Raw genomic sequence first — 27,304 nt, forward strand, 5'->3', positions numbered from 1 at the left:
AAATAAATAAATAAATAAATAATGATACTCTAGTCTAGATGGCCACTGACCTGCTTTCCTTCTGTGTCTGTTGTGTCAGTATTATAGTAAAGGTAAAGGTGTCCCCGCACTTACAGTGCGAGTCATTTCCAACTCTTAGGGTGACTTCTTGCGATGTTTACTAGGCAGACCGTATATATGGGGTGGGATTGCCAGTTCCATCCCCGGCCTTTCTTTACCCCCCAGCATATGCCAGGTACTCATTTTACCGACCACGGATGGATGGAAAGCTGAGTGGACCTTGACCCCTTTTACCGGAGATCTGACTTCCTCCTTCCGCTGGAATCGAACTCCGGCCGTGAGCAGAGCTTCGGCTGCGTTACCACCGCTTACCACTCTGCACCACGGAGGGTCATTCTAGTATACAGTACTAAATCAGATGAAAAGGCAAGGAGAAGAGCTGTTGTGTTCATCTCCTGCTTGTGGACTTCCCATAGGCATCTGGTTGGCTGCTATAAAAACAGAATTCTGGGCTAGATTGGGTTAAAGAAAATACACTCCACTCCCCATGCTTTGACAGTAACTAGTAAGATCTTGTCTGTCTGAAGAGGCAAGAAGGGTAAATTATAACCAAAAGCGATCCATTACAATGTGCACCATTAACTCTCCATGTACCTTAGAATGGTGTGTGTGAAGAAGTGTACCAAATGATTGCCAGCCAATTCCCACAAATCTGACTATTTGCTATGTCTGTATTTGACTCCTATCCGTTTTTAAACTCATTCTGGGTGCTGATTAAAGACTATTAAAGGCTACCTCATGTTAACATTAAGATTTGTTAGAAACCAGTACAATAATCTACACAGAAGCAAAACATAACAGGTGAACTAATCCAAAGCTACTTGTTTCTGTGGTACTGTTTCCTTTATCCATTTATGAAATTAAAATCCTGTGGTTTAATTATGAATCGATATAATTCTTCAGTATGTATGAGCAAACAAGAGAGTTCCACTTACTTTAATATTTGTCTTAGAGATTCTGGGTGAGAGGTCACTTGTACTTGATCCAAGTTCCCGGAAGGATTACTGATAGATCTGCCCTGGCACAAGGCAGCATGCTGTGTGCTGCTTATAGTATTTGTATAACTGTGAATTCAGCAGCGTCTTTCTAACAAAGCCTCATTGAGACACATAACAGGAATATTTCTGTAGTTTGCCAGTCGTCTTTTTGGTTCAAGAGGGGTTCAAATTCTCTCAGAAGGCTGAAGAAAACAGACCTGGAAAATATGATAACAGCACAGTGTATATGGGGTCACACTGTCCCAACTCTTCAATTCAAATGAACTTTTAAGTAAAGGAAGAGTGTTTGTTACAGTTAGACCTGTACACAAAAATGGGCACCATACATTAAATACTTATGAAACTGGAGAATGCTTAAACAAACATGCTCACATCTATCAATGTGCCCAGTGTAAAAGAATTGGAGGGGGGGGAAGAGAGAGAATGCACATATTCAGATAATCATATGGCTAAGACAGAGAACATCAGCAACTGGAAATATTCAGTTAACTGGAGATGCTATTATATTTGCTTCACAGTGCCCTGTGGTGTGTCAGAAGTATGAATGGGGCTTGACTTTATTCTTTGATTTGTGTGTGTGTCCAGAAAAGAGTGTCTACTGGGTATTATATAAAAAAAACTAGCAATGTTGATCCATAAGAAAGGAAATCCAAATCCACAGTTGGCAATCCAATTTTTGCAATACACAAAAGTGTTGCAAGTGTTTTGAGTTCTCCATAACTCTTCACCAGGCAAGATCTTACACGAAGCAGGAAGTGAGGGGGGCAAGCACATTTTAACATTTAAAGGATGTAAAAGCTCTGGCAGACCCTCAATCCTCAGGTAACCTAGAGAGAATTCTGGGTGAGGTTTTCAGAATTTCCAAACTGCTTTATTATTTGCTTCCTCCCTTATGAACTAAGGCAGGCACCAACTCTGATGAGTTTTCAGTGTCTGCTTAAGACTTACTTGTGCACCCAGGCACTTGCTGGCTGCTGAAACTTTTAGCTTAAGACATATTGTCTCACAGTGGCTGTAATTTTATTGTAGTTTTAAATATTTTAACATGTTTTTTGTATTATGTTTAAATACTTTGAGCCACTCTGGTATTGCCCAGATGAAGAGTGGTATATGCAGTATTACAGACATGAAAGTGGTATATGAGTATTTAGAGTGGTATATAAATACATGTACAAAGGTCGCTTTCAGTAATCCTACAAGGCAGCTGACCCTACATCACATTCCCAGACAGCAATACTACATCCTCAAGGTGCTTTCAGGCTTCAGTCATCTCTCAACTCTCTTTCTATTTCTGCCTCTTCCCAATGGAAAAAACAGCTATTCCTCTCATTCTGATGTGTGCACCTGTTACCTCCACTTAGTTGATATATATATATATGACTTTCTGCAAGCCCTGATATGTATTTCACTGAAATGCGAGAGATTTTCCAGGTATCTCCTGACCCTTAACTCTCATTGAAGAAACAATTTTGGATAATTAAACAACAATCTTTCAAACAGCCAGCGAGCACTATTGGGTCATTTCCCCTCCACCATCCTACACATAAATATCATCATGCAAAGGGAAGAGTGGGAATCAGCCCTCCCCCTCTTTTGTCCATTTCCTTTCCTGCAGCATCCTCACCCCACCCCTATGTAATGCACATCATTTAGAACACTGGAGATGAGGGTTCTAAATAGCACAAGGAGCCTATTCAACTACAGCAGGCTCTCTTCTGCAGAAGTTCAGCCCCCATCAGGTGCAAGGCTGCAGGAATGGTTACAGAAACCTGTGGGAGGAGACTGGGCCAACAGATCTGTCCCTGATGTCCCCTTGTACAATTAGAATGCCCTTATCTCCCATCTGTGAGGTGCAGTCTCCTCACTTGTGAAAATCCATATTTGCCCTCTTTTGTTTTAAAGTTCTCTTTGCAATCCTTTCTTTGGATTTGCTCAATTTTGCCATCTGATAAGCATCTCAGCTTCTTAAGAGTTGCAGAGGATAACACAGAGGGTCAACCTGGATGGTTTTTATGGAGGAACTTCAAAAAATATATTTTAATGTGTGTGGATATGGTTTTGATCTTGATGGCCAACAAAGTCATGAGTGTTGTGATTTGAGCCAGATTGCAGTTTCCAACAATTCTAAATCTGGGTAGAACATTTCCTATTTATGCCCTGTATAGGCCAGTTCTATACAAGGGACATACGTTGCCGTACTTCCAGTTGCCCATAGGTTACATTAATTTTGGACTGAGAATCTTTATGTATACACACTCATGAAAACTCTAGGAGATGTGGGTAATGAGATGACTGATACAGGCAGAACTGCTTTGATGAATTCCAAGCGAAATCTCAACAATGTTCCCAGTCTCCTGGAATTGAGACCTTGTACCAGACAGAATGCAGTGTGGAATGCCTTTCTGGAGATATTGCCAGTGTAATGCAAAAGGGAATGTTTTGTCCAACAATTTATTTTCCTTTAGCTTCCATCTGCCATGTTTGTTGGCAGCTCTTGTGGAATGTACTTTAAATAACTCAGATGTTTGCTATTCCAGAATAATTATTTGTTATACATTTAGAAGGATTAAACTTGTCTTCAGAACTCCAAGTGACCTAGTTAAGTTGAAATGACTCCCCTGCAACCTGATCTTCAAAAACTAGGTAAAAGCCTGTCCAGTTTGATTGTCAGCAGAGGGGGGAAGGATGGAGAACCGCCACCCCCAACCAAACCGTATTCCTTTATTTTCTTACCAGCTCTTTAAACACTTTCACTTGCCGCTTCTGTTCTCCCAGAGGAGAGGCCACTGCTGCTTGCCATACCATTGCAATCCAGTGTTTCTGTGTTGTCCTCCAGTATTTTTTCAAACCTGATGATCTCCCCTCCTCAGTAAAACTCAGTTGCAGCACCAGCCTGTCTAGTGCAGAGAAGCTTTTCAGACAACTGTGCCTTTAATAAAAAGATTCCTTCTTGCCTGCATTGATTTTTGTTCAGCGTGGCTGGAGGTTTAGTGAATTGCCCGTTATTTGTTCAACTTTGGTTCCTCATGGGGGCACTTTAAGTATTAGTTTCTTTTCATTATGATTTTCTTTTCTCATTTGTGAGTGAACATTATTGGCCATAGGGAAGGACACTGCTGGATAATATAGCACTTTATCAAGCACCATCTGGATCCATCATTTTAATTCTGTTATCAATTGATAGTTGAAAAGCAATGCCTTGGCAGTGATAAAGGGCTCTAGTGTGGAAGCAACCACAGTTACCTCTACTCCAAAACTGCTCTCACTGTCTCTTATAAGCATCCCAGAGGGTATAGCAGCAATTTAATTTCAGCTACTACTGGTCAATTTCAAACTGTCTCAGGCCTATCAAATAGATCATGACTTCTTTTTGTTTTCTTTTTCAGGGCCAGTTTTGTGACTATTGCAATGGTGCTGATCCCAGCAAAGCTCACCCAATAACCAATGCTATAGATGGGACGGAGCGCTGGTGGCAGAGTCCTTCCCTCTCCTTAGGTTTGACGTACGATGAGGTCAATGTTACTTTAGATCTAGAACAGGCAAGTATGTGTGTTGCTTTCCATATTGTTAACTTTTACATTTTTCTTTGTGGTTTACACAAGGTCTAAAAGCATGGGAAGGGACTCAGTGTGCTTCTGCCCCACTATGCTAGCCACTCCTTCTGGAGGGTCTTCTGACCTTTAGGATCAGTTTTATGGGGGGGCACAGGAAGCTGCAGCAGGCAGAGAGGACAGGAAATGTCACATATGCGACTCTCTTTTTGCTTGTGCTTCTCAGGATACAACCATTTTGACATGATGTAATGTAAAGCCTATAGGATTCCAGACTGAGTGAATTATTTATGGATGTTGAGCTCAAGAAGACTACTGTCATCTTCCTTCAGCTACTATCTGGCCTACTGATTATCATAATTTGCCTCTCAACAAACCCTGGGTCACAGTGGCTAACCTCAGGTAGTACCAGTGGTACTAGGATACCAGTCAGTGAATCCATGATTTATTAGTAAACCATTCTGTTAGTTAAACACAGGAGTGTAGTTGTCCAGGGTCTCAGGGGGTCTTAGACCCCTTACTTTTTTTGGAGTAGGGTCCCAGCAGGGTCCCTATGTCTCTAGCATCCTATGAGACAATCAGCACAAAAGGGGAGTGTTAGCCACTGAGAAGAGTCTTCTAACATGCTTACTTGTCATTTCCTGCTGATTGAAGCTAATCAGAGAGAAAGGAGGTGTGTCAGCCATTGAGAAGATGCTTCTCAGCAGCTAACACTCTCCCCTTTCATGATTATAGGCTCCTAGGGATTCTGTTGTTGTGGGAGAAGGCATTAACAAGGATCTCATTCTGAACCCAGCAGCAAAAGGGGTGGTGGTGACTGTGACTAACATGAAGAGACCTTACACTTCTGATTTTGGCTCTACACTACTGGTTAAACATTTTCAAAATAGCACTTGCGTTGAGCTTCTGAAAATTAATTGGTTAATCAGTTGACTAATCTCTTAAAAGGAAGACTGTTAAATGACACAAAAAATCCTTAAATATAGATAGTCCTTTCTCTGTATTTATTAAATAAAGATCTAGTCAAAGGAAATGAAAATGAATAGTGTGGTTAGTCTGTTCTGAATTACCAACAAAATGGATAGACAGAAAATTAGCTGCTGCTACTTTGTTGTTCAGTCAATAGATCAAAATGTTTAATAATTCAACTATTTAAGACTTCACTGGGTCAGAATTATTTACTGCTGGGATTTCCTGCAGCTTCAGGAGCTACAGTGCACATACATGCTCCCCTAACTCACAAAGCTGCCACGTTCAACTGCTTTGGGGGCAGCTCTGTGTGTAGCATATACAAATAAGACATGTCTGCTCCCCACTCCCTTATGGGGGAAAGGTCATCCCACCTTATCCATAAAGTTATGGACATATTTAATATTTAACTACTTTTCCTCAAGTGGGGTCTAAAATGTAGCCAGTGTGGTGTAGTGATTAAAAATGTTGATCTACCTGGGAGACCAGGGATCAAACCTCACTCAGCCATGGAGTGCAATGGATATCCTGGCACCAGTCATTAACCCTCAGCCTAACCTACCTCATAGGGTTGTTGTAAGGATAAAATGGAGGGGGGAGAACCATTCACTCTGTCTTGAGGAAAGGCAGGATATAGATATAACTAAATACATAAAATATTGTCTCTCAGCTGTTGCTGTCGCTGCTCAAACTGCCCAGCTATGCTGGAAGAGTCCACGTTGGGGTTTATCCAGATTACAGAGCTATGTTAGTATTCTATTTTTCATTTCCCTCTTGCTAAGGGGAAAAAATTACAATTGCATTGTTGGTATTCATTAGCTCCATTATAAAACAGTCATTAAATATGCACAATTAGAGGAAAGGGATTGCAAACAAAAGCAAACACTTTTCAAATGACAAGTTCCTCTTATTCTCTCTTAGTGACTTCCTTCTTTCCTACATAATAAATGTAAGGTTTTAGAACTTTTTAAGGGGTGGAAAGCAGTGTGGAATAAAATCCTCTCGTTTTTACTTTCTTATAGTGAAAATACTCTGAAAGACAGGAAGTGCTTCTTTGGTTCTCAATTTTTATAGCATTTCTATGTCCAGTACAGTAATGGGATTATGGGAATACTCTAGTTGCCAGTGCTTTCAAAGTGTATTGTTTGTTAAGCACATTTGCACTCGAGCCTCAGCTGCTTCCTTCCCCATTCCCTTTCAGTCCTTTTTCAGCTATCGCCCATCCCTGTAGTCATTTTAGGAAAATGTTCACCAAGTCTTGAAGAATGTGTCCCTGGTTCCCCAATAACCTGGCTGTGTTTTTTGACAGTAGCAGAACTGGTTGCTGCTCAGATCTGTGTGCTTAAAGTCATTCTTGACCCTTTGATGGCCTTTTAACACTACGGTGTTTGCCTCTTTGCTTAATGTGAGGTGTGTTGGTTGTGAGGTATGCAGTTAGGTCTGGGCAGTGAGTGTGGCGATTTAATGGTGACTAATGTCACAAAGACACTAAAATAGAGAAAAGTAATGTTTCCTTATGCATTCCTAGAGGGAAGGGGCATTGGGGGAGTTCTTGCCTGTCAGTTGAAAGGTTGCAAGTTCTCAAAACATATATTGCCTTCTCTTCCACTCATTTCTCAGACCAGTCTTACCCTACCTGGTGCCCTCCAGCTGGGAGACCAGGGTTCAAATTCCCATTGCAACATTAAGCTCACTGTGTGACCTTGGGCAGTGACTGTATTTTAGCTTAACCTACCTCACAGAGTTTTATGAGTGTAAAATGGGGGAGGAGAGACCCATGCAGTAGTGGAGGATAGGATGGGATAGCAGCACTTACCTGACCTCCGGTCTCCTTCATTGCTGCTGCCAGGAAGGAGAGAGGCACAGTGGAACCACACCGCACTGGCTTCCTTGTCTCCCCTCTCCCCCTCCATTCTGGTATGCAGGCAACCAGGTATTGGGTGAATAGTGCCACCCACCCTGCTGTCCACTACTGGAGCCATGTATGCCACCTTGAGCTCCTTGGAGGAAAGATGGGCTATAAATGTAATGACAAATATATAAAATAAATTATTTCTATCAGTCCCAGTCAGCATGTGTGAGGCTGATGGGAGTTGTAGTCCAAGACAGTTGGAGAGCACCAGATTGGCAAAGGCTGACTCAAACAAAACTTCCCACATCTATTCTACAAAAGCAGTTCAATGGAATAAGGCAGACAGACTCACAGAGGTGAGGGATATTATAGTAGATCAGGTGTAGTCAACATGGCATCTTCTGGCTGTTATTGGGCTACAGCTCGCATCTTCCCTCACCATTGGCCATGTTGGCTGAGGCTGATGGGAGCTGGAGTCCAACGAAATCTGGACAGCATACTTTTAAAACTTTGGCCAATGTTTAATTGGATCTTCTTCAAAATATATTTTGTAGCAAGGAATATAGAGGTAAGTTTGGAATTGTTTTCACATCAGATCAGTGTGGACAGGGTTGAGAATTGTTGTTGGGACCCAGGTAAGTCGTACATCCTCCTATAAGGAAACTTAAGAAAGCCCATTCAAACCAATTCTTTGTTCCAAGTCTTTTTGATTACTTGATATTCTTTCACAAAATTGTTCTCTGTCTTAACCTATATTACTTTTGTTCTCAGTTGAATTACTTTTATTTTACATTGCCCCAGATCAGGAATGGGGAACCTCAGGCCTGGGGGCTGAATGTGACTCTCCAGGTGTCTCTATCTCGCCTTTGGGACTCTCCCTAGCCCACCCCCCCCAAACCACACCCCTCACCAGCCCTGCTTTGCACCTTCCTTGGATGATTTTGCCTGGCTGGAATGTGTCTTGGAACTCTGATAAAAGTTCTTGCTTGTCTAGATGGAGAATAGAGAGGGGTGTGTGAATGTGTATAAAAACTAATCTTGTGTGCAAAAGTAAAATTATCATTTGTTGTTTTGCCCTCTTTTACCTTTGGCCATGCCTACCCCTGGCATATGGGCCCTGGAAGCTTGTACAGAAGGGAATGTGGTCCTCACACTGAAAAAGGTTCCCCACTCGTGCTCCCGATAAAGAACTGGGAACATATGCGAGCACTTGCACAGAAATGCGTACTCGTATCCATAATGTTGAAAGGCCAGTGGAGCACAAAACAATGTGGGGGAAGGATATGCTTTGAAAAAAAGATGTTGGAAAGAAGGAGGTGAAATTAGCACTGAAGGCCATTGATTTAAGCTGCAGTAAACTTTTGTTAAATATTTGGAAAATGTCCCGATTATCAGAGCAATTAAGCCTTCTGCAAAAAGGTTTCATAGGTATCTTGGAGAGCCTTTAGGTACAGTAGGGCCCCACTCATACGGTGGGTTACGTTCCAGACCCCTGCTGTAAAGCGAAAACCGCTGTAAAGCAGAACCCATTGAATAGAATGGCGCACGATGCCCGAAAACCGCCATAAAAGCAGAACAAGCGCTGTATGAGTGGGGCTTTAGTCTTAATTGCGTCTAATTGAGACCGCTGTAAAGCGAAGCGCTGTAAAGCGGGGCTCTACTGTATAGGCTTTATGTTCTGTGTCTTCTATGTCAGACTGAATGTCTCACCAAGTCCCTTCCAGATATACAATTTTCGTAACTTGGTATGTTTTAAATAGTTATCCATTGTCAGATCTCATGCTGAGGACAGTTGAGGATACATAGTTTTATTTGCATGGTGAGACCATTTTCTTTTGTTGTTTTTTGCTACAATATATTCAGAATACATTCTAATTTGATTGTCTGAATATTGATTAGCCATATTCATTGTATCACCCTGCAGTCTGTTACCACTATTCCACATCTATGGGGTTATAGAATGATAATGTGACTTTCCAACACTTCTAAGAATATTTATTTATTTATTTATTAAACTTGTATCCTGCCCTTCCTCTCAGAAAGAACCCAGGGCGTCAAACAAAAACACTAAAAACACTCTAAAACATATTCAAACAAAAAATCTTAAAAAGTAATTCCAGCACAGATGCAGACTGGGATAAGGTCTCTACTTAAAAAGCTTGTTGAAAGAGGAAGGTCTTCAGTAGGTGCCGAAAAGATAACACATATGGGGCCTGTCTAACATTTAAGGGGAGGGAATACATTCTAAGGAAACAGTGCCATGTTCATCTTTTACAATGGATCTACTTTCACTGCTTTCTGTGGAATTTTGGTATCTCAACAAGATGTTATGTTATAAGCTATCAATGGAGTTGCATGTTACATCAGCAAAGGTGTGTCCCCAAACCTGCCTTTTGCAAGGGAACATTTGAGGAACACTCAGTGGGCTTTGTGGGCTTAACTTTTCCCACCTTTGCCAATTCTCCCCTTTAAAACACAGCTAAAACAGTTTTTCTCCTAGCTGGGGTTGTCTATCATCTCAGGCCCAAGCTGATAAAAATGTTTTGGGAGAACTTTTGCAGGGAGAATTGGCTTATTTAGGAAAGGATTAAGCACCCCCTGTCCACCAATTGTGCCCTGCAAATAACCCCATACCCCTGCATTTAGCCTTTTAAGCAAACATGGGGTTTGAAATGCCATCTTTGTTTCATAATGTGACACTCCATCCTAAGAACATTGATCTTTATGAATGAAATTGCTTCAGTGAAGACAAGGTAGCTGCTTACCTGGGGGACTCAGGTCTCTGCTTGCCTCCATATCAAGACAGCATTTTTTCCTGACTTAGTTTTCCTTTTCTCAGATCTATATCTTATGTGAACTGTATAGACTGGAGACATCTTGAAAAGGGTTACCTTACCTCCTTTACTGTGTTGCAATGGAGTTGCTAATCACTGATTAATGGGTTCGTCCTACATGTTGAAATATGTTGGGTATATTAAATGTCATAAAGAGATTCCACTCTTGAACATCAGTTTGAGGCCTTGTCTCTGGGGAAGGAAGGCTTCTTTTCCATCTCATGTTAGCCTAGTATTCAAAAAGGACTAACCATGTTCCCCTGGGAAGCTCACAAGAAGGACATGATCATTCTGGGACACTTTATTGGATTGTTATTTTGGTTTTATTGTATTATAAAGATAACGTAAATGCTGATTAGCATTTATCCAGAGAGACATAGACAAGCACACAATATCTCCCCAACTAAAAACCCTTAAGCAAATGTACAATTCTTCAAAGACCATAATGAGACAGTTACAAGATCTATTGATAACACAGGCTTCAACATTACTCATGGTGTGGCAAATCTCACAAGTTTCATTTGTACATTATGTTTTTATTTCATGGTTAATGTGTATTCTATGTGGTTGTGCCACATTTCTTGTGTTTATTCTAAACCATATATTTCAAATTTCGGCTGGTAGTGGTTAGTTTATTTATTTATTGCATCTCCTTGTGCAACGTGGATGGTCAGTTTTGAGCAGTAACTGCAAGAAGCAGGACCAACAGAACTGTAACAGGTTTATGAGCAAATGTAGGATTGGTGTATAAGTGCCACAAGATTAAAATAAAGTGAATCCAAGAAGAACATGTTCCATACATCTAGGAATACAGTATAGTCTCCTCCTCTGCTAACCCCCAGGGGGGGAACAAGAGAGCCTGGTAGGAGATAGGAGTGGCTCAGGCAGCAACCAGAAGCACAGTCTTGTGAAGCTCCTATGGATTGGAGGCCAGGCCAGGGAAGTGAGCTAAGGAGTAGACATCAGGCTAAACACTGAGGGGAAGGGGCAGAAGAGACAGAAACATGGTCTAGGATTGGTTGTTTAGGACTTTGTAGCCCAAAATACATTAGGATCTTGAATATATTGTTGTTGAATAAATCTTCCATGCATCTTTAATAATTTATGCCCTACCTTTCTTTTGTCATGGGACCCAATGATTGGGTACATATGGTTACCAGGTGGTCACCCATCAAGCCACTGACCAGACCCAAACCTGCTTAGGGTCACATGCTTTTAGACCATATTCTGGGACCTTGAATATAGTCCCTTATATATTTGTAATCTTTTATGTCACTGAAAAATCTTTGAAAAGAATTTAGCTGGATATGGTAAACTATGACTGGGCACATGTTGGAATATTTACAGCAATTGCAATATCTACTGAGATATTAAACTATTGTTTTCTGCATGTTTATTAGCATTGCTGATTTCATGAAAATCTTTTAGACATTTTTAGACAAATTTTTAGACAAGATGAGGCCCATAATCTAAAAACGTAAAGTGGTTTGAAAGGTTTAACGTTTGAATGTGTGGTTTAAGATTAATTTGAACATTTAATTTTGCATAACTGCGTACCAGATAGATTTATTCTTACTGAAGATTAATACTTCAACTTCTTTTAATAGAAATGGTTGTTTATACAACCAGGAAAGTCAAATATTATTAATCTGTTTGTTTTTAAATACTCTATGTAAGGAAAATGCTTATTTGCTTAATATAATTGTTCTATGACTGATTTTCAGAATAAAGTGATCAAAGCATTCATTATTTGCAGCACAATCTAAGCATATTTCCCCCCAGAAATAGGTCCAAGTGAATTCAGTGGGACTTACTTTCTACTAGTATATTAAAGATTAGAGCCTTCTCTATATTTCAAGGCAAACATGGAGGCAGTCTGGCTTTTAAAAGGAGATTTCAAGAACTTATAAACACTGCATGTGATAAAAAGTACATAAGATAATTGTTGCTTTTGGACTTATTATTCTCTTAATAAGCCAAAGTATGAACAAACCTCATGCGCCTGCAATGCAGCCACTTCCCTCCTTTGTTCTTTGATCCTTTGTTCAAGGTGTCAGATGAGCCAGGAAGTCTGCATTTGGCTACATCGGAACCAAGGAGCTATGGTTATTTAATCACTGTAATAAACCACGGCTTCATATCCTCACTTGTTTGGAACCATTGACCATAGTTTCCTGATTTGAAAGCTACAGCTAACTACAGACTTCCTGCCTTCTTTGCTCGCTCACAGGAATTAGCAAAGCAGCTGCATGCAGGGGATCAAGGCTTGTCCAAATGAAGCCAGTGATTGACTCTTTATTCTCCTTCTCCATTCTTTATTTTCTGGTAACCCTGTTAAGATCATGTGGGGGTATTTTCATATCTTGAACTACTTTCAGATATTGAACTACTGCATTTCTATGGCACATGAATACTTCCCAGACAATATCAAAAGACCTTTGGATGAACTTCAATTGGAGCTAACAAGAACATGTCAGAATCCATTGAGTGTCACAACAACACTTCCAAATATAATTCTATTAGAGAGCAGTATGAACTGAATAAAAGCAATGAAATTGTGATTCATAAACAAGCTGGCCAAAAATCCTTAAGGTAGTCTGTACTTAGAGTGACTGAGCCCATGTTATAACCAAATAATTTGCAGAAGGATACATAATTGCCCAACTGTCTATCTTGTGAAGAAGACAGAGAATGCATACATATCAGATGAAAACCGGAGCCAGACTTTGGCTTAGTACAGCACAGCAGTAAAACAACCAGAGAAGGAGCAAAACAGCTGCAATCTCCTCTCCAGGATTCCATACATCTGCTTGTTTGCACTAAGCCAGGCTTGGCTTTGCATTGCATTGCATGTGAATAAGGACACTGTCTTAAGCATTTGAGCATATAGCAAGGTTTCACATGCAAAACTCGTACACCAAATTCAAAATTCTGTTGAAATCTGGAGAGCAGCATCCACTGATTTTGGCTTTTTAATATTGAATCTGGTGGCATTTTTTTAAAATGCCATAATGTCAGCTTTCATTTTTTTAAATAAAAAAACTTTCCAACTTGTTGAAAAGCTTGGAAATCTGGGAGCAATGACCTCTGCAGACACAGAATGGCAGAATTGGTGCAGTTTTCATTGCCAGGGGTTGGGATTTGGGACAGATCTGACCATTGTGCACACCAGGACCAGCACCAGACTTCAGCAGGCCCTCAAAGTAAGCAGCAGCTCTACTCACTACTGCCACTGCTGGGGATTTAAATAGGCAAAGTTGCGTCAATGCATTAGTGCGCTGCATGTGTACTCCTGCCATCATCAGATGGCTGTAGATGTGTGTTGATGCCCCCACTGCTATCATGGGTGATGGCAAGCATGTGCATACACAGCACTGATGTGGTTGGGCCTATTTAAGCCCTGGGTGGCAGTAGTGTGATGTGGGAAGTGGTGCAGTGGGCCTGCACTGGTGGTGGTTTGCCTAGGAGGGTGGCTAACATTCTGCAGTCTGTGCCAACATTGGGTTGTGGGCACATGCTCTGTGACCTAATGCTAGCATGGAGCAGGAGCTACACCTTCCCAGCCCCAGCAGGAGGGATCCCTTCCAGTCACAGGGGCCCACGGCCAGTGCCTAACTTGGCTGCCTGCTGGTGCCAGGCCTGGTACACACTCTAGCACTATATGAATCACAAGGGAGCTGCTGTTCTGGAAACACCGCATGAGTGCGAATGCTAGCATTGCTCCTAGCTGACAGTTTGTGAGTGATGTGCCCACCATGCCCACAGCAGAAAACAAACAATGTTGACTTTATCTGCACTTCATTTAGCTTTTTTTTCTTTCTGTGGCTTTTACTCCATTTTCCATTGTCCTTACATATTTTCTTCCAGTGTGCTGTTCCCTCCCCTGCCTGGCTTTTGCCAAAACTATCTAAATTTTGCAAGGCTCCCTCAGCAGATTTTGAAATTGGAATGCATTACTTTTATGAAGTATTCTGGCAAGTACATTTTATAAAGTAGACTCTTGCCTATAAATGCTTTTGCCACAATAAATATGTTATTCTTTAAGGTGTCATATGTCTCTTTTTAGAGCAAATTATTTATTGATGCTGAAGTGCTCTGGCAGAAAATGTAATGCAGTGATGAAACTTTGTGGTAATTGAAGATAGATAGGGGTGCCATAAGGTGGTTTAGGAAGGGCGAGACTGAGTCTTTGTTACTTGTTGAACTCGACTTCACTAGCTGAAATATGAAATAATGCCATGGATTGTTCATCTCAGAGTATGTTTTAATATGGAGACTTTCCAACCCACAACTAATAAAAAAAGTATAGCTTCTTCAGTCTGTGGCATTATTGAAAGATATATTTGCTATTCCAGAACAAATCTAAAGGGTGATATTATTTTATTTTGCTGCACACTTACATCTCAAAATGGGGTTTACAGGAATGACAAATATAGAGTTATATCCAGTGCTCTGCTAGTTTGCTAGTACAATAAGACTTCCATGTCCTTTCCTACTCCTGTGTGCCCCCCAAATCTCCTCTGGAGCTGATTTTGAGGGCATGCAGGGAACTGGACAGAACTGGAGAGGGAGAGGAAATTCTGCTGCACACATGGAAATCTGTTGCACCAGCAGAGCTGCAGTGCTTGATACCACCCATAACATTTTGAAGGTAAGTTCATTTTAGATATCGTTAGGTTTTATCCAATGTTAATTATACTGAGAATACATCCCTTGAAATGAATGAACATGACTAACTTAGGTCCATTAATTTCAATGGGTCTACTATGAGAATGCCTAATGCTGGATACAACACTGTATTTTTAAAATCCTGTTTCCAGGTACTCTTTTACACAAGAAAAGCACTACACAAACCTAGTTTTTCTAAATATGTGTATGTATATTTGAACTTGCTTTTCATAGCTTTGAGAATGAACTTTCTATCATTCACTTTTTTGTATCTCTCTTTGAACTGTGTTATATCCTGTTGCTAACATCTGCTTTGTTGGCACTTTGCCGGAAAACAACTCTATTCATTTGGGAAATGCGTACCAAATATTTGGTACTAGAAGGCATGGGACAGGTAATGGCCATCCAGTGTTTCCCCACGTAAGTGTACTGTCTCCTCTTCATCAAGTGTAGGCTTCAACTCTGTTAATTATTCTCTTTGATGTCAGAGAAATAAATAGGCCAAGCCTTCATACTCTGTTCCAAGTAAAATACCATTAATATGAGCATTGACAGAAGAGTTAAGATCACTGAAGCCTAAGGCTATAGTATTAAAATTGCTTACTCTAGAGCAGCTCTAGTGAAGTTGCCTCATAACAGTTTCAGGGCCGTAGTTACAGATAATTTCCTTGCATTTATGATTAAAAGGGTGTTTTGTTTGTTTTGGTATTTCATGACAATGGAATTTTCCTTACCGTAGGATGGCTTCACACCTTAATTTTCCACACATAGACAGCATTCACACCATACACTTATTCCACCATTGGCGATCACTCATGGCTGAGTAAGATTGTCTTTATTCCACTTTAAATAGTCATGGCTTGTCCCAAAGAATCCTGGGAAGTGTAGTTTGTGAAGGGGGGTTAAGAGTCATTAGGAGATCACTATTTCCCTCATAGAGCTACAATTCCCAGAGTTTTCTGGGAACAGGGAATGATGGTTCAACCCTTCTGGGAATTGTACCTCTGTGAGGAGAATAGAGTGTCCTAGCAGTTCCCAGCACACTTCACCCTACATTTCCCAGGATTCTTTGGGGGAAGCCAAGACTGTTTAAAGTGGAATAATAGCAGAATAAATGTGTAGTGTGAATGTGGCCATAGAATCAAATGTGAAAAGAAGTGGGTATAATACTTTTAACATTGTAGGTGAAATCCAGTGCGGCATAAGTGGACATCTGCTTATACCATGGGCTTCTCCTTCCTGCCCCCCCACCCGAAGCCCCCTAGATCCATTCTGAAGGGTTGGGGAACCCTCCAGAGCAAATTTGGGTGGTGGGTGGAATGCTGGAGGATGGTAGAAGAGAGACCAAAAGTTCTGTTGCGCAAGAGGATTTCTGTTGCACAAATGAATGTTTGTGGATCACTGCATGTTTCCCAAAGCTCATGTTTATAAAGCCCTCAAAAACAGCCTCCTTCCCACCCTCCTGTTTGAAAGCAGAGATTTTGCTCAGAGAAACATGTATGAGCCTCATGTCTGCAGTCTCATTAGTAAGGTAGTCTGAATGAGCCCTATGTCCATATTAAAGATGACAGTGGATTTAAGCCACTTATCCCAAATTTGCCTCATCAACTTCTGTAGGACTATTATGGAGTCAAATAATGAAGAGTAACTGTGTTCTGGACAGAACACATTTTATTTATCTGTTAAATTTGTATCCTGCCTTTCCACCCAGTTATGCTGAAGGCAGCCAATAGTAATAGTACAAATACAATAGAACACTAAATAAAAAAAAAATTGCCTGCCACTTGGAAGGTCTTCAGAAATGGGGGTTCTTAGGCTTTCCTTGTCAAAGAATTCCAAAGTTTGGGATCAGCCATTGAGAAGATGCTTGGTGCCCTTAACTGAAACAGGGCTTGCACCAGAGAAGTGCAATAGGGGATGAATTTTTTGGGAAGGCATCCTGAGCACAGGGTCTGGCTATGGAGCCAGAGTGGCTAGAACATGGTGTCCTCTAGGTGTTGCTGGACTGCAACGTTTATCACATGATCATTGACCATGCTGGCTGGGCCTGATGGGAGTTATAGTTCAACAATAGCTGAGAACACCACTTTGGCTATCCCTGGGCTAAAACATCAGGGTTGCATGATAGGCTAGGAAGTCGGGATTCAGTGCATTCTGTGCTGCCATTTCCTTGTGCCAAAATAGAAAGATCAACTACAATTTTAATTTTTTATACTGTGTAATTGCTTCATTTTGAATACATTTTGATCAAGTAAACTTGGATGAACGACTCTTATTGTGCTGTGTGAGTTCATTGTGCAGTGGAATTGGCAGAAAACTCAATTATATTAATGTGCAACAATGTGATCCACAGAGTTTTGAGATGTATGCGCCCACTGATAGGTGGGAACATAGGAAGCTGCCTTATACTAGTCAGACTGTTTTTTCACCTAGCCTAGTATTGTCTGTTCCGACTGGCAGCAGCTCTCCACGGTCTCAGGCAGAGAAGGATCTTTCATATCACCAGCCACCTGATCATTCTAACTGGAGATACCACAGATTAAACCTAGGACCTTTTTCATGCAGAGCATTTTATTTTATTGTTGAATTTATATCCTACCTTTCCTCCAAGGAGGCAAGGTGATGCACATAGTTCCCCCCTTCTCCATTTTATCCTCACAACAGTCCTAGTTAGTTTAGGCTGAGAGGCAGCTACTTGCCCAAGGTCACCCTGTGAGCTTCATGGCTGACTGAGGATTTGAACCTTGGTCTCCCAGGTCATAGTTCAACACTCCAACCACTTCATTGCTCTGGCTCTCTGCTGCATTTCACTGAACTATGGTGTTTGCCATGGGATGTTTCACTGAACTGTGGTCTCTGCTGCTACAGTCTCTGCCATATGACTTATGGTCGCTACTCAAATGTTTTACTTTGGTTGTCTTCTTGCACTCTGGAGTTCCACTTAATAAATCAGCTCTGCCTTATTAAGTGTGTTCTGAAGCATCCAGCCAGTTGAACACTGGATTACAATGAATTACCTTGGTCAAGAAGAGAAAATGTTAGTATCGTCATGGTGCGGTGTGGCAACTAATATCAAATGTTAAATGTGAATAACTCCCCTGGAGGCACCAATGGATGCTACCTCACTAGCTCTATTGTTTTCTCAAGAGCTCCCAGCATTACCTTTCTCTTAGTACTATTTAGTATATTTTAATGTTTCTTTATGTGTCATTTTATTACCAGTACTTCCATGTGGCTTATGTCCTCATCAAATTTGCAAATTCTCCACGTCCAGATCTGTGGGTATTAGAAAGATCAATAGACTTTGGAAGAACTTATATACCATGGCAATATTTTGCTTGTGAGTACCAGCTTTTAAACTCTTACAATGTTTTACTTTTGTCAATAGCAACTATTTCCCTCTGGGCATTTAACTTGTAAGAATATGCGGTGCCATGTGGAATACATAAAGGAGCTTTCCCTCGTAAAATCTATCTAGCCAATATAACTCGATTCATGGGTTTAATTCATTGGATTGCATGCTCTCCACTCTCCTTTCCTTAATGCATAAAGTAAGAAGAAGGAAAGCTTCCACATTCTGTTTTAACAAACCAGTTTCCTGTTCTGTCCAAACTCTGGAAACTGGTTAGTTCAAATAGATAATGATCAAACTGCAGTTTCAGACCCTTGTTAATTCACCACAGATAGAATAACCTACAGTTTCCCAAGTTCAGATGAAACAGGAACATGTAGTTTATTCTAATTTAAAGTTGAAGCTTTCAATGTCTTCTCACATGTTAAAGAGGAAGAGAAAGGTTGGGAGCATGTGAACCCAAGGCTTGATGCAGCTCATGGTTTAGCATTATATCTGAACTGGAACGATGTATTAACGACAATTTAATCATAGATGCACTACTTAACAAGAGGTGACTTAAATGTTGTATATCTTCTTGCAAGACTTTTAATGAGAATAATACTACAGCCTATGTAGAGCTAGGCATGCATAAGTCAATTGCATAAGGCATGCATAGCTTGATTTCAGAGAACATGCTGAACTCTACCTATGATCAGGCTAAACGGTCGTAGTTGAATGCACAGTTAAGACAAACCTAAGGCCAACTGATGTCAATGGGACTTAAGTTAGTGTCTAATTGCGTTCTGCGTTTTGTACATTATATCTCAAGGTTAAAACACAGACACACAAATGAGATGGACTGGATACACCTCTCTCCAAAATTGGGGCAGAAGTGATGATCCTCCCCAATGGGGGCATTGTGTCCTTTCCTTCTCTTGTACGTTTCTAAGACTAACTGAAACTCTCAGACTTTGAGCCAAGTGACTATTTGGCCTAATTTTGTGAGAACAGCAGAGGGCCTTGAGCAGGTATGGGGGGCAGGATCTGAATTACCAGGATACTTCCCTTTTTAGCTTGAGATGTTTTTATGCCTTGATAATATCTTCTATGTTATTGATGAGTAATGTTCTCCAGACCAGGAACCACACACTTAAAACATATAACAAGAAGGAGATAAAGGTGATTTAATTTTTTTTATTAGATTCTAAAGCAAGCTGTTGGGAACGTTTTAGGAAGGAAGCTAATGCTCGTGTTAGAAAGAATGATGACGTCATTTGCACTACAGAATATTCTCGGATCGTGCCTTTAGAAAACGGAGAGGTAAGTTCAGGAAAACAAAAGGAACAATAATATTTTGCATTTAGATATTGGCTGTGAGTATACTAGTTGCCTATATCGAAGTGTTTCCATTGGTCACACCTGGAGGGGCAACGTGTTGAACTGCTGATCAGTTGCAAAATCTGTTTGAAACTGAATTTTTTAAAAAATGCACTTGAGCTGATTCCACCAGGTTTTACAGTAAAAGGGGGTGGGGTTTAACTAGCATGATGTATCCCCATTTTCAGAAAAGAGTGGTGGAGATGCACTGGAACTGGCAGAATTTCTCTACCCAAAGTTTTGAGTGTTCAAAGAATTTCACATGCATTCTCCCAGTGATTGTATAATAAAATACATATAAGGCAGGTCCATACTGTTAAATGGGTTCTTAATGACCAATGGCTATTCTCTCTTCTGTCTGTAACTACTATTGATGTTCACTTTACCTGTCCACCTGTCTGTTCTACTACAGTACTATGCCAGCAGTTATATTGGTGAATGGGTTCATCTGATGACAAGTACTTTGGAATCACAGGCCTCTCTCCCAACAATACACAGAACTCTCTGTTCCACTAGGTATCCTCCGCTACTTTTTTTGGCCTACCACAAGTAGGGATAAGCACGATTTTCCAGTGGTCTACATATTCTCCATCTTTGTGGAGTGATCCTGTTTACTCCAAACTTCAGTGGCTTTCTCCAACTCTGTTTTGTTCCTTTTGAATATTCCCTTGAATGTATTGTTCTTTTATTGATTTTACCAGGGCTGTGGACGCCAGACCTCCGACTCTGACTCTGACTCCTCTATTTTTCTACTGTCCGACTCCGACTCCTTCATAAATGGCAAATGTATATTAACTAGTAATAACAAATTTACTGTAGTAAAATGGTAGCACAAGGCATTTCATCACCACCATGTGAATCCAGAGCTTGGAAAAGTTACTTTTTAAACTACAACTCCCATCAGCCCCAGGGATTGGGCTCGTGGGAGTTGTAGTTCAAAATAGTAACTTTTCCAAGCTCTGGATTCATGTGGTGGTGATGAAATGCCTTGTGCTATCATTTTACTACAGTAAATGTGTTATTACTAGTTAATATACACTTGCCATTTATGAAGGAATCAGAGTCGGACTCCGACTCCACCCAAAATTGCTCCCGACTCCGACTCCACAACTCAGACTCTGACTCCACAGCCCTGGATTTTACTCACAGACCAGCTCTCCCGCTCTCTGTCCCTCTCTGCCACCCACCACCACTTGAATAATCCAATGTCCAAGTGGGAGTGAAGAAGCCATCTCACCCATGTTGATTCTATGCTTGCTGAGGAATAGTGGGGGTGGGCACTGAAACTGCTTTCCTCTTTTCCTTTCCAAAAAGAAAACAGCCAGTCTCTGCTTGCTAACATGAAAACCAATCAGCCTTAGTCACAGTGGAGACGGAGACGAAACTATTTTCCTTTCCTTTTCCAATATTTTCTTTCAAATTATTAATATTTTCTTTCTTTCAAATGTTGATGTTTTCTCTCATGTATCAATATTTCCAATATCAGTATTAATATCAATATTTTTGGAGAGGGAAAAATTGGACTGGTAAAAGCAGCGGATAGTGACCAAAGAATGAACTTGAATCAATACTGCTTTCTCCAGCTCTGTTAGGTTGACAGAATGCTTTTGACACCAGCAAATGGATCCAGCTAATGGATCCCATCCCTAACCTCAAATGCTGCTACTGACAACTATCCCAGTTATTCACAAATTTTTGCTTTCTTTTCTGGTTACCATTTTCTAAAAATGATAATAAGTAACTTTGTAGCCCATAAGACTACAAACACATTTTATACAGATAATCACTTTTCCCTATCTGTAGGACTTCTTGTGCCAATAGAAGCTTACTAGCATTGATAAAAGTTTACAATCAGCTCCTAAAATAGTAGAATTCCTAGAACTGAGTTACTGGAGCTCATTATTATTCTACAACAAGCTTTTATTTAAAAAAGCTTTGAAGCATTTTCTTTAATCATTAGAAAAACCTGTTTTTGCTAATGGGGAAATTCCATTTTGTATTTTCTTCTAAAGAAAAGAGCAATTAAAAAGTCTAATTTGCTGTCAGCAACTGTAGTGTAGTGGCAATGTCAGAAGTGCAGGGTCTCTTCATGTTAATCACAGCCATGCCCCCTCACTGCTTTTTTTGCTGTGGAGTTGAGAATGAGATCCTTGTTAATGCCTAGGAGCCAATAAGCAGGAAAGAGGAGAATGTTAGGACTGAAAAGAGTCTTCTCAGTGGCTGACTCACCACCTTTCACTCTGTTTGGCTCCCATCAGCAGGAGAGGAAAAGGAAGCATGTTAGAATACTCTTATCAATGGCTAATACACTCCTCTTCTATGCTGATTGACTTGTAGGATGCTGGAGACATAGGGACTCTGCTCCCAAAAAAGTAAAGGGTCTAAGTCCCCCTGAGACCCTGCACGACTATACCCATGGTCGACAATCAACTTATATCATGGATATTTGTGCTACAACTCAAAAATAAATTCATGTTGGCCAAATACTTCAGTATTTACCTACTTTTAGCAACATAACTGATTGTTAGAGATGTATGAATAACTATTATTGATTGTTGTTATGTGCCTTCAAGTCGATTACGATTTATGGCGATCCTATGAATCAGCGACCTCCAATAGCATGTGTTATAAACCACCCTGTTCAGATCTTGTAAGTTCAGGTCTGTGGCTTCTTTTATGGAATCAATCCATCTCTTGTTTAGTCCTCTTCTTTTTCTACTCCCTTCTGTTTTCCCCAGCATTATTGTCTTTTCTAGTGAATCACGTCTTCTCATTATATGTCCAAAGTATGATAACCTCAGTTTCATCATTTTAGTTTCTAGTGATAGTTCTGGTTTAATTTGTTCTAACACCCAATTATTTGTCTTTTTCGCAGTCCATGGTATCTGCAAAACTCTCCTCCAACACCACATTTCAAATGATGATTTTTATTATTACTATTATTGATATTTGCAATAATTCTAAGTGCTTTTTAAAGTACATTAGGGATTCAGCCATTTCAGTTAGATTATTTTCTGGGTATAACGTCCATTCAGTGAGGTGGGTAACAGCATGGATGCCTCCACATCACAAATGAGACAGGGTTCATTCAATTGCTTGTAATGGAAGCTGCGTTTGTTGCTGTATTTGTAGTTTGAGAGCCTAGGCAATTGCTGCCTTTAGAATGTTTACTCAGTTTTCAACATATGGGTAATGTATGGCCTTAGGACCCACTTCATTTTTGATTTGCAATTGTAAACTGTCCTTGGAATACAGTTGAAAGGTGATGTAAGTATCTTTGTATCTAAATGTGTCCCTCTGCTGATGAAAAGTTCTAGTTAGCAGAAAGGGAAGAGGCAACTTACACTGATTATCTCTTCTCTTTTAAATCTACTAAAGAGGATTGGGTTGAGGACTCATGCTGGATGAGCCAGGGGACTTCAGGAGAAAGGGGAAATCCTTGCAAATTACCTCCTTCACCCTTTTCAGCTCTTGGAAGCTTCTGCTAGACCAAAGAGCCTTCTGTCAGTGGAGGAGCACAACTGCATACAACTTAGTGTTTTTATGTATGGTATATTGCCCATAATTAACAGGGCTGGGAGCATTACTTCTTGGAAGATGTAGTTTGAGATGACAGAAAGTAGGAAGAACAAGTAGGAATTGCCTAGGCCTATGCAGAGTGATAGAGCTATGCAGCACTTGCACATGTTTTGGTTGTGAAAGTTAACCTTGTTCTACTGTGGTTCAGACTGCAATTCTCTGCACACCTACCTTAGAATGAGACCCACTGATTTCACTTCTGAGGGGATATGTGTAGGGGTGTTTCTGCAGTGAAGCCTATTGCAATTCCATTCTCATTGCCCCAGACTGTGGTTATATTACATGGGTACCAATCGTATGTGTTCACTGTTATATTTAGCTGTGCATATAGTGGGTGGCATTGTACTTGCCCTAGCAACATTTTCTTGTATCTGTGAACCCTTGAAATAATGCCCTCTCTTGAAATAATGGTTGCAAGAATGGGCCAGTAGCCAGATCTGCATGTTCCTGCTGTAGAGATTTATAAGATGCTTTCTATTAATTTGCCCATGTTTTAAAACTGATCTCTCTCTCTCTCTCTCTCTCTCTCTCTCTCTCTCTCTCTCTCTCTCTCTCTCTCATATATTAGATTGTGATATCTTTGGTAAATGGTCGTCCAGGAGCAAATAACTTCACCCATTCTCTCACACTAAGAGAATTTACTAAAGCAACAAATATTCGTTTACGTTTCCTCAGAACCAATACCCTCCTTGGACACTTGATATCTAAAGCTCAACGGGATCCTACAGTGACACGCAGAGTGAGTAAACGTTATCTTTTGACAGAGAAGAAATCATGATAGATGTGAAGAGGCACTTACTGCTACTCAAACATTTCCTGTGTGTTTCCAGATCTGCTATAACTTTGTGCAATTTTAGGTTAACTTGATCTTGAAGAAAAAAAATTCCCCCATGAATTATCAGAAAAACTGAGGTGGAAACCTTTGGTTGAAACACTCAGTGAAGACTTCTCTATATGGTATTTGTTTGAGGATTAAATACATAATTGTAGCGCTTTTGCCTTTTTGTTTTCTAAGAAGTCAAAAGTATAGAGATGGTTTGATCTCACATATAGAGATATTTTATAATGAGTCATCCAGTTCTGTCTGTTCTAACTAGCAGTGGCTCTCTAAAGTCTCAAATATGGATTTCTTTCTTAGCTGTCCTACCAGAGAGCCTTTTATTTGGAGATGACGAACGTGCTCTGTCACTGAAATATGGCTTCTTCCTATATCCCCTATATTGCTATAAATAAGTTTGTTTTTGCCTTTTAAGGCTCTTGGGCAGGTATAAACTGTACAAGTAAGGGAACGTTTTGATCCCAAAAAAGGCTGTGTTGTGCATCATGTTAAACTGCAGTTAATATTTAGCTATGGTTCATTGGAAATGAGTAGCATGGTGGTATGTGCTGCTCAAATGTCCCCAGTTTGCTCCTCATCTGCTCTTGTCTGCACCATACATGGAACAACAAACCACAAGCCTTGGGTTGACCTGTTGTCTGAACCCAGGCTCATGGTTTCCCCCAAACAAACTATGAACGGTAAGCCAAAAAAACCCAAAAAAGCCTTGCCTGCCTCTAATGGTTTGTTTGGAGAGAAACACTTGTGGCTTGTTGTCCTAGTGCAGTGCAGCTAGGCAAGGGGCAGGAAAAAAACAGACATCTGAGCAGCATGTACCACTACACTGTTTGTACATGTTAAACCATAGTTAAACATAAATGGTGGTTTAGCGTAATGTGCAAACCGGGCAATGAACTGTGTGGATTAAACCACTGTAGAGAACTGATGAATGAAAAGAGCATGCCTTGGGCAGGAGGCTGGACTTGATGGCCTTCTGGGTCATTCAATCTGTTTGATTCTGTGACAGTTTGCATTGCTTGTTAGTTATAAACGACCCCTAAATAAAACATGTATCATAGAAAGAATGCTTCCTTACTCATTTTCTTATACACAAAACAGAAGGAAATCACATGCCACACTTTGACCAGCAATTTCTATACTAAGGAGGAAGCATGTGTGACCTGCACTTTCTGTTTTCACATGTCTTTGACACAGGGAGTTCCATGGTTCTTCACAGGGAGATGTGTAAGCTGTCCCTGCATATCTCCCAGTGATACACTTAAATAACCTTAGACTCTGTGGATTTATTGGTCTTATGGTGGGGTGGGGAGATTCTTTGGTGGCAATGTGAATTCAGAATGCAGGTACCCTGCTCTCAATAAGTGTTACTTCACTTATTTCAAATGTGGTGGACCAGTCCTGCTGAGTGAGGTCTTGTACTTTTACACCACTAACATCTTCCCCTCCCCAAGAGAATGGGAAGCTCCCATTTTGGACATTCCTGAAGAAGCAGGTGAACTGGAAGCACAAGGAACTCATGCTTTCTGTTTACTACAGAATTTGTATGGTCTAATACAGGGTAGCTGACTATAGCTCATTGGCAGAGCATCTGCTTTGCATACAGAAGATCTCCGGTTCAATTCCTGGCATCTCCAGGTAACGCTGGGAGAGACTCCTATATACTTTTGACTTTGTAGAGACTAGACAATACTGAGCTAGACTGACCTATGAACTGACTTGGTATAAGGCAGTTTCCTGTGTTCCTGTGTGGTGCCCTCCAGATGTTGCTGGATTGCACCTTGCATCATCCCTGACCACTGGCCATTCTGACTGGAGCTGACAGCAATTGTAGTTCAGCAACATCTGGAGTGCACCACTCTGGCTATTGCTGTTCTAAACCCACTCTTTATGCCAGCTCCATCTGTATCCAAGGATTTCTGAGAAAAGGGAGATGCATATAGTAAAATTCTTCAGGAATCCAGGAAAATGGGTAAAAGTAGTCAAAGCAAAGTATGGTTTTATTATGTCGATATCAAACAAGCAGTTATAATGAGGTCCACTAAAATCCTTCATGGTTACCAGACAGAGAGAGAGAGAACACTTGGCTCCTAAATAGAATCTGTGTTTGAACTACTCCAGATTCTAGTATGCTAGAATGGCATGGAAAATAAGGAATGGACTTCTAATCATTACACATTTGTGAAGCAGAATTTGTAAGATAAAATAATTCCCCAGCAGATGCAACTTTTTACTTTCCTGGTCACTAAGGTTAAGGTAGCAAACTTGATTCCTTTTGGGGGGGGCTTCTTCCATCAGTACTGATCAGATAGGGTGGGGAATCTTTTTCCTGCTTTCTTAAATGTACACAGTTTTTATAACTATTTACTGAGCCTGCTCAAACTGAGTATGGCTTTATCTGTCATACATGGATTGGTGGCAGGGAGTGGTGCTGAGATAACAAACTGTTAAGCCATTTGGATTAATAGTGCTTGCAGATGACTTGAAGCCCAATCCTATGCATATTTACTCAGAAATAAATCCACTGTGTATTATGGGACTTACTTTCAAATAAGCTCGTGTACAATTGCAGCCTTGCAGTGCAATCCTGTACATGTCTACTTAGAAGCAAGCCCCAGTGAGTACTGTGAAACTTACACCGAGGTAAGTGTCTGTAAAATTGCAGCCTTAGTCTTAAGCACTGCCCTGTGGTACTTGAACAGGCATATGCTGTACAAGGCCAACAGTCCTGGAGAATGGCTAATTATTTGAGTTTATGAGACAAGTATACATTATCTTGGGCCCTGGTCAGTGACATTAATAGTGAGTAAAAATTCTTTTTTTGCATTCCCCCACTACCTGATATTGCTCTAACCGTAAATCAGTATCTTGGCTTCATGCTGTTTAAGTCAACGGATAGTTGACCTATGTGACTTGTTTTTGAAACCATGTCTTCACCTAGTAAGCATGGAGCATGTGACCTAGCATCATTTTGAGATCTTCAGCTTTCATTTGCAGAGCTCTCTTTTGATGTTATGGAGACAAACTTTGGATTGTATAGGTACTATGCAATGAAGGCTCAGAAACCACAGAAGGACTTAGCCTAATAAAACAATAATGGGCTGGACTTAAGTGTTAAAAGAATTGCACACATATGCTTATATAGTAATCCTTACACCACCCTTAAAAGTAAACCAATATTGTTATCATTTTAAAGATGAGATGTTGAAACAGTTGCTTACCAAATGACAGGCAGTGGATTCTTGAG

General features: G+C 40.5%; 1 protein-coding gene across 2 annotated transcripts in view; it reads left to right on the plus strand.

Moving 5' to 3' along the window:
* Nucleotides 1-27,304, plus strand: part of LAMA3 (laminin subunit alpha 3) — a 207,480-nt gene that overhangs the window by 2,333 nt on the left and 177,843 nt on the right. For both annotated transcript variants that reach the window (XM_061596969.1, XM_061596976.1), the window contains exons 2-5: nucleotides 4,445-4,597; nucleotides 18,155-18,272; nucleotides 19,468-19,586; nucleotides 23,791-23,961. In XM_061596969.1, the coding sequence (XP_061452953.1) occupies nucleotides 4,445-4,597; nucleotides 18,155-18,272; nucleotides 19,468-19,586; nucleotides 23,791-23,961 (561 nt within the window). The remainder of the gene's footprint in view (nucleotides 1-4,444; nucleotides 4,598-18,154; nucleotides 18,273-19,467; nucleotides 19,587-23,790; nucleotides 23,962-27,304) is intronic.

Source organism: Rhineura floridana, chromosome 1 (genome assembly GCF_030035675.1).
Source record: "Rhineura floridana isolate rRhiFlo1 chromosome 1, rRhiFlo1.hap2, whole genome shotgun sequence".
Lineage (NCBI taxonomy): Eukaryota > Metazoa > Chordata > Lepidosauria > Squamata > Rhineuridae > Rhineura > Rhineura floridana.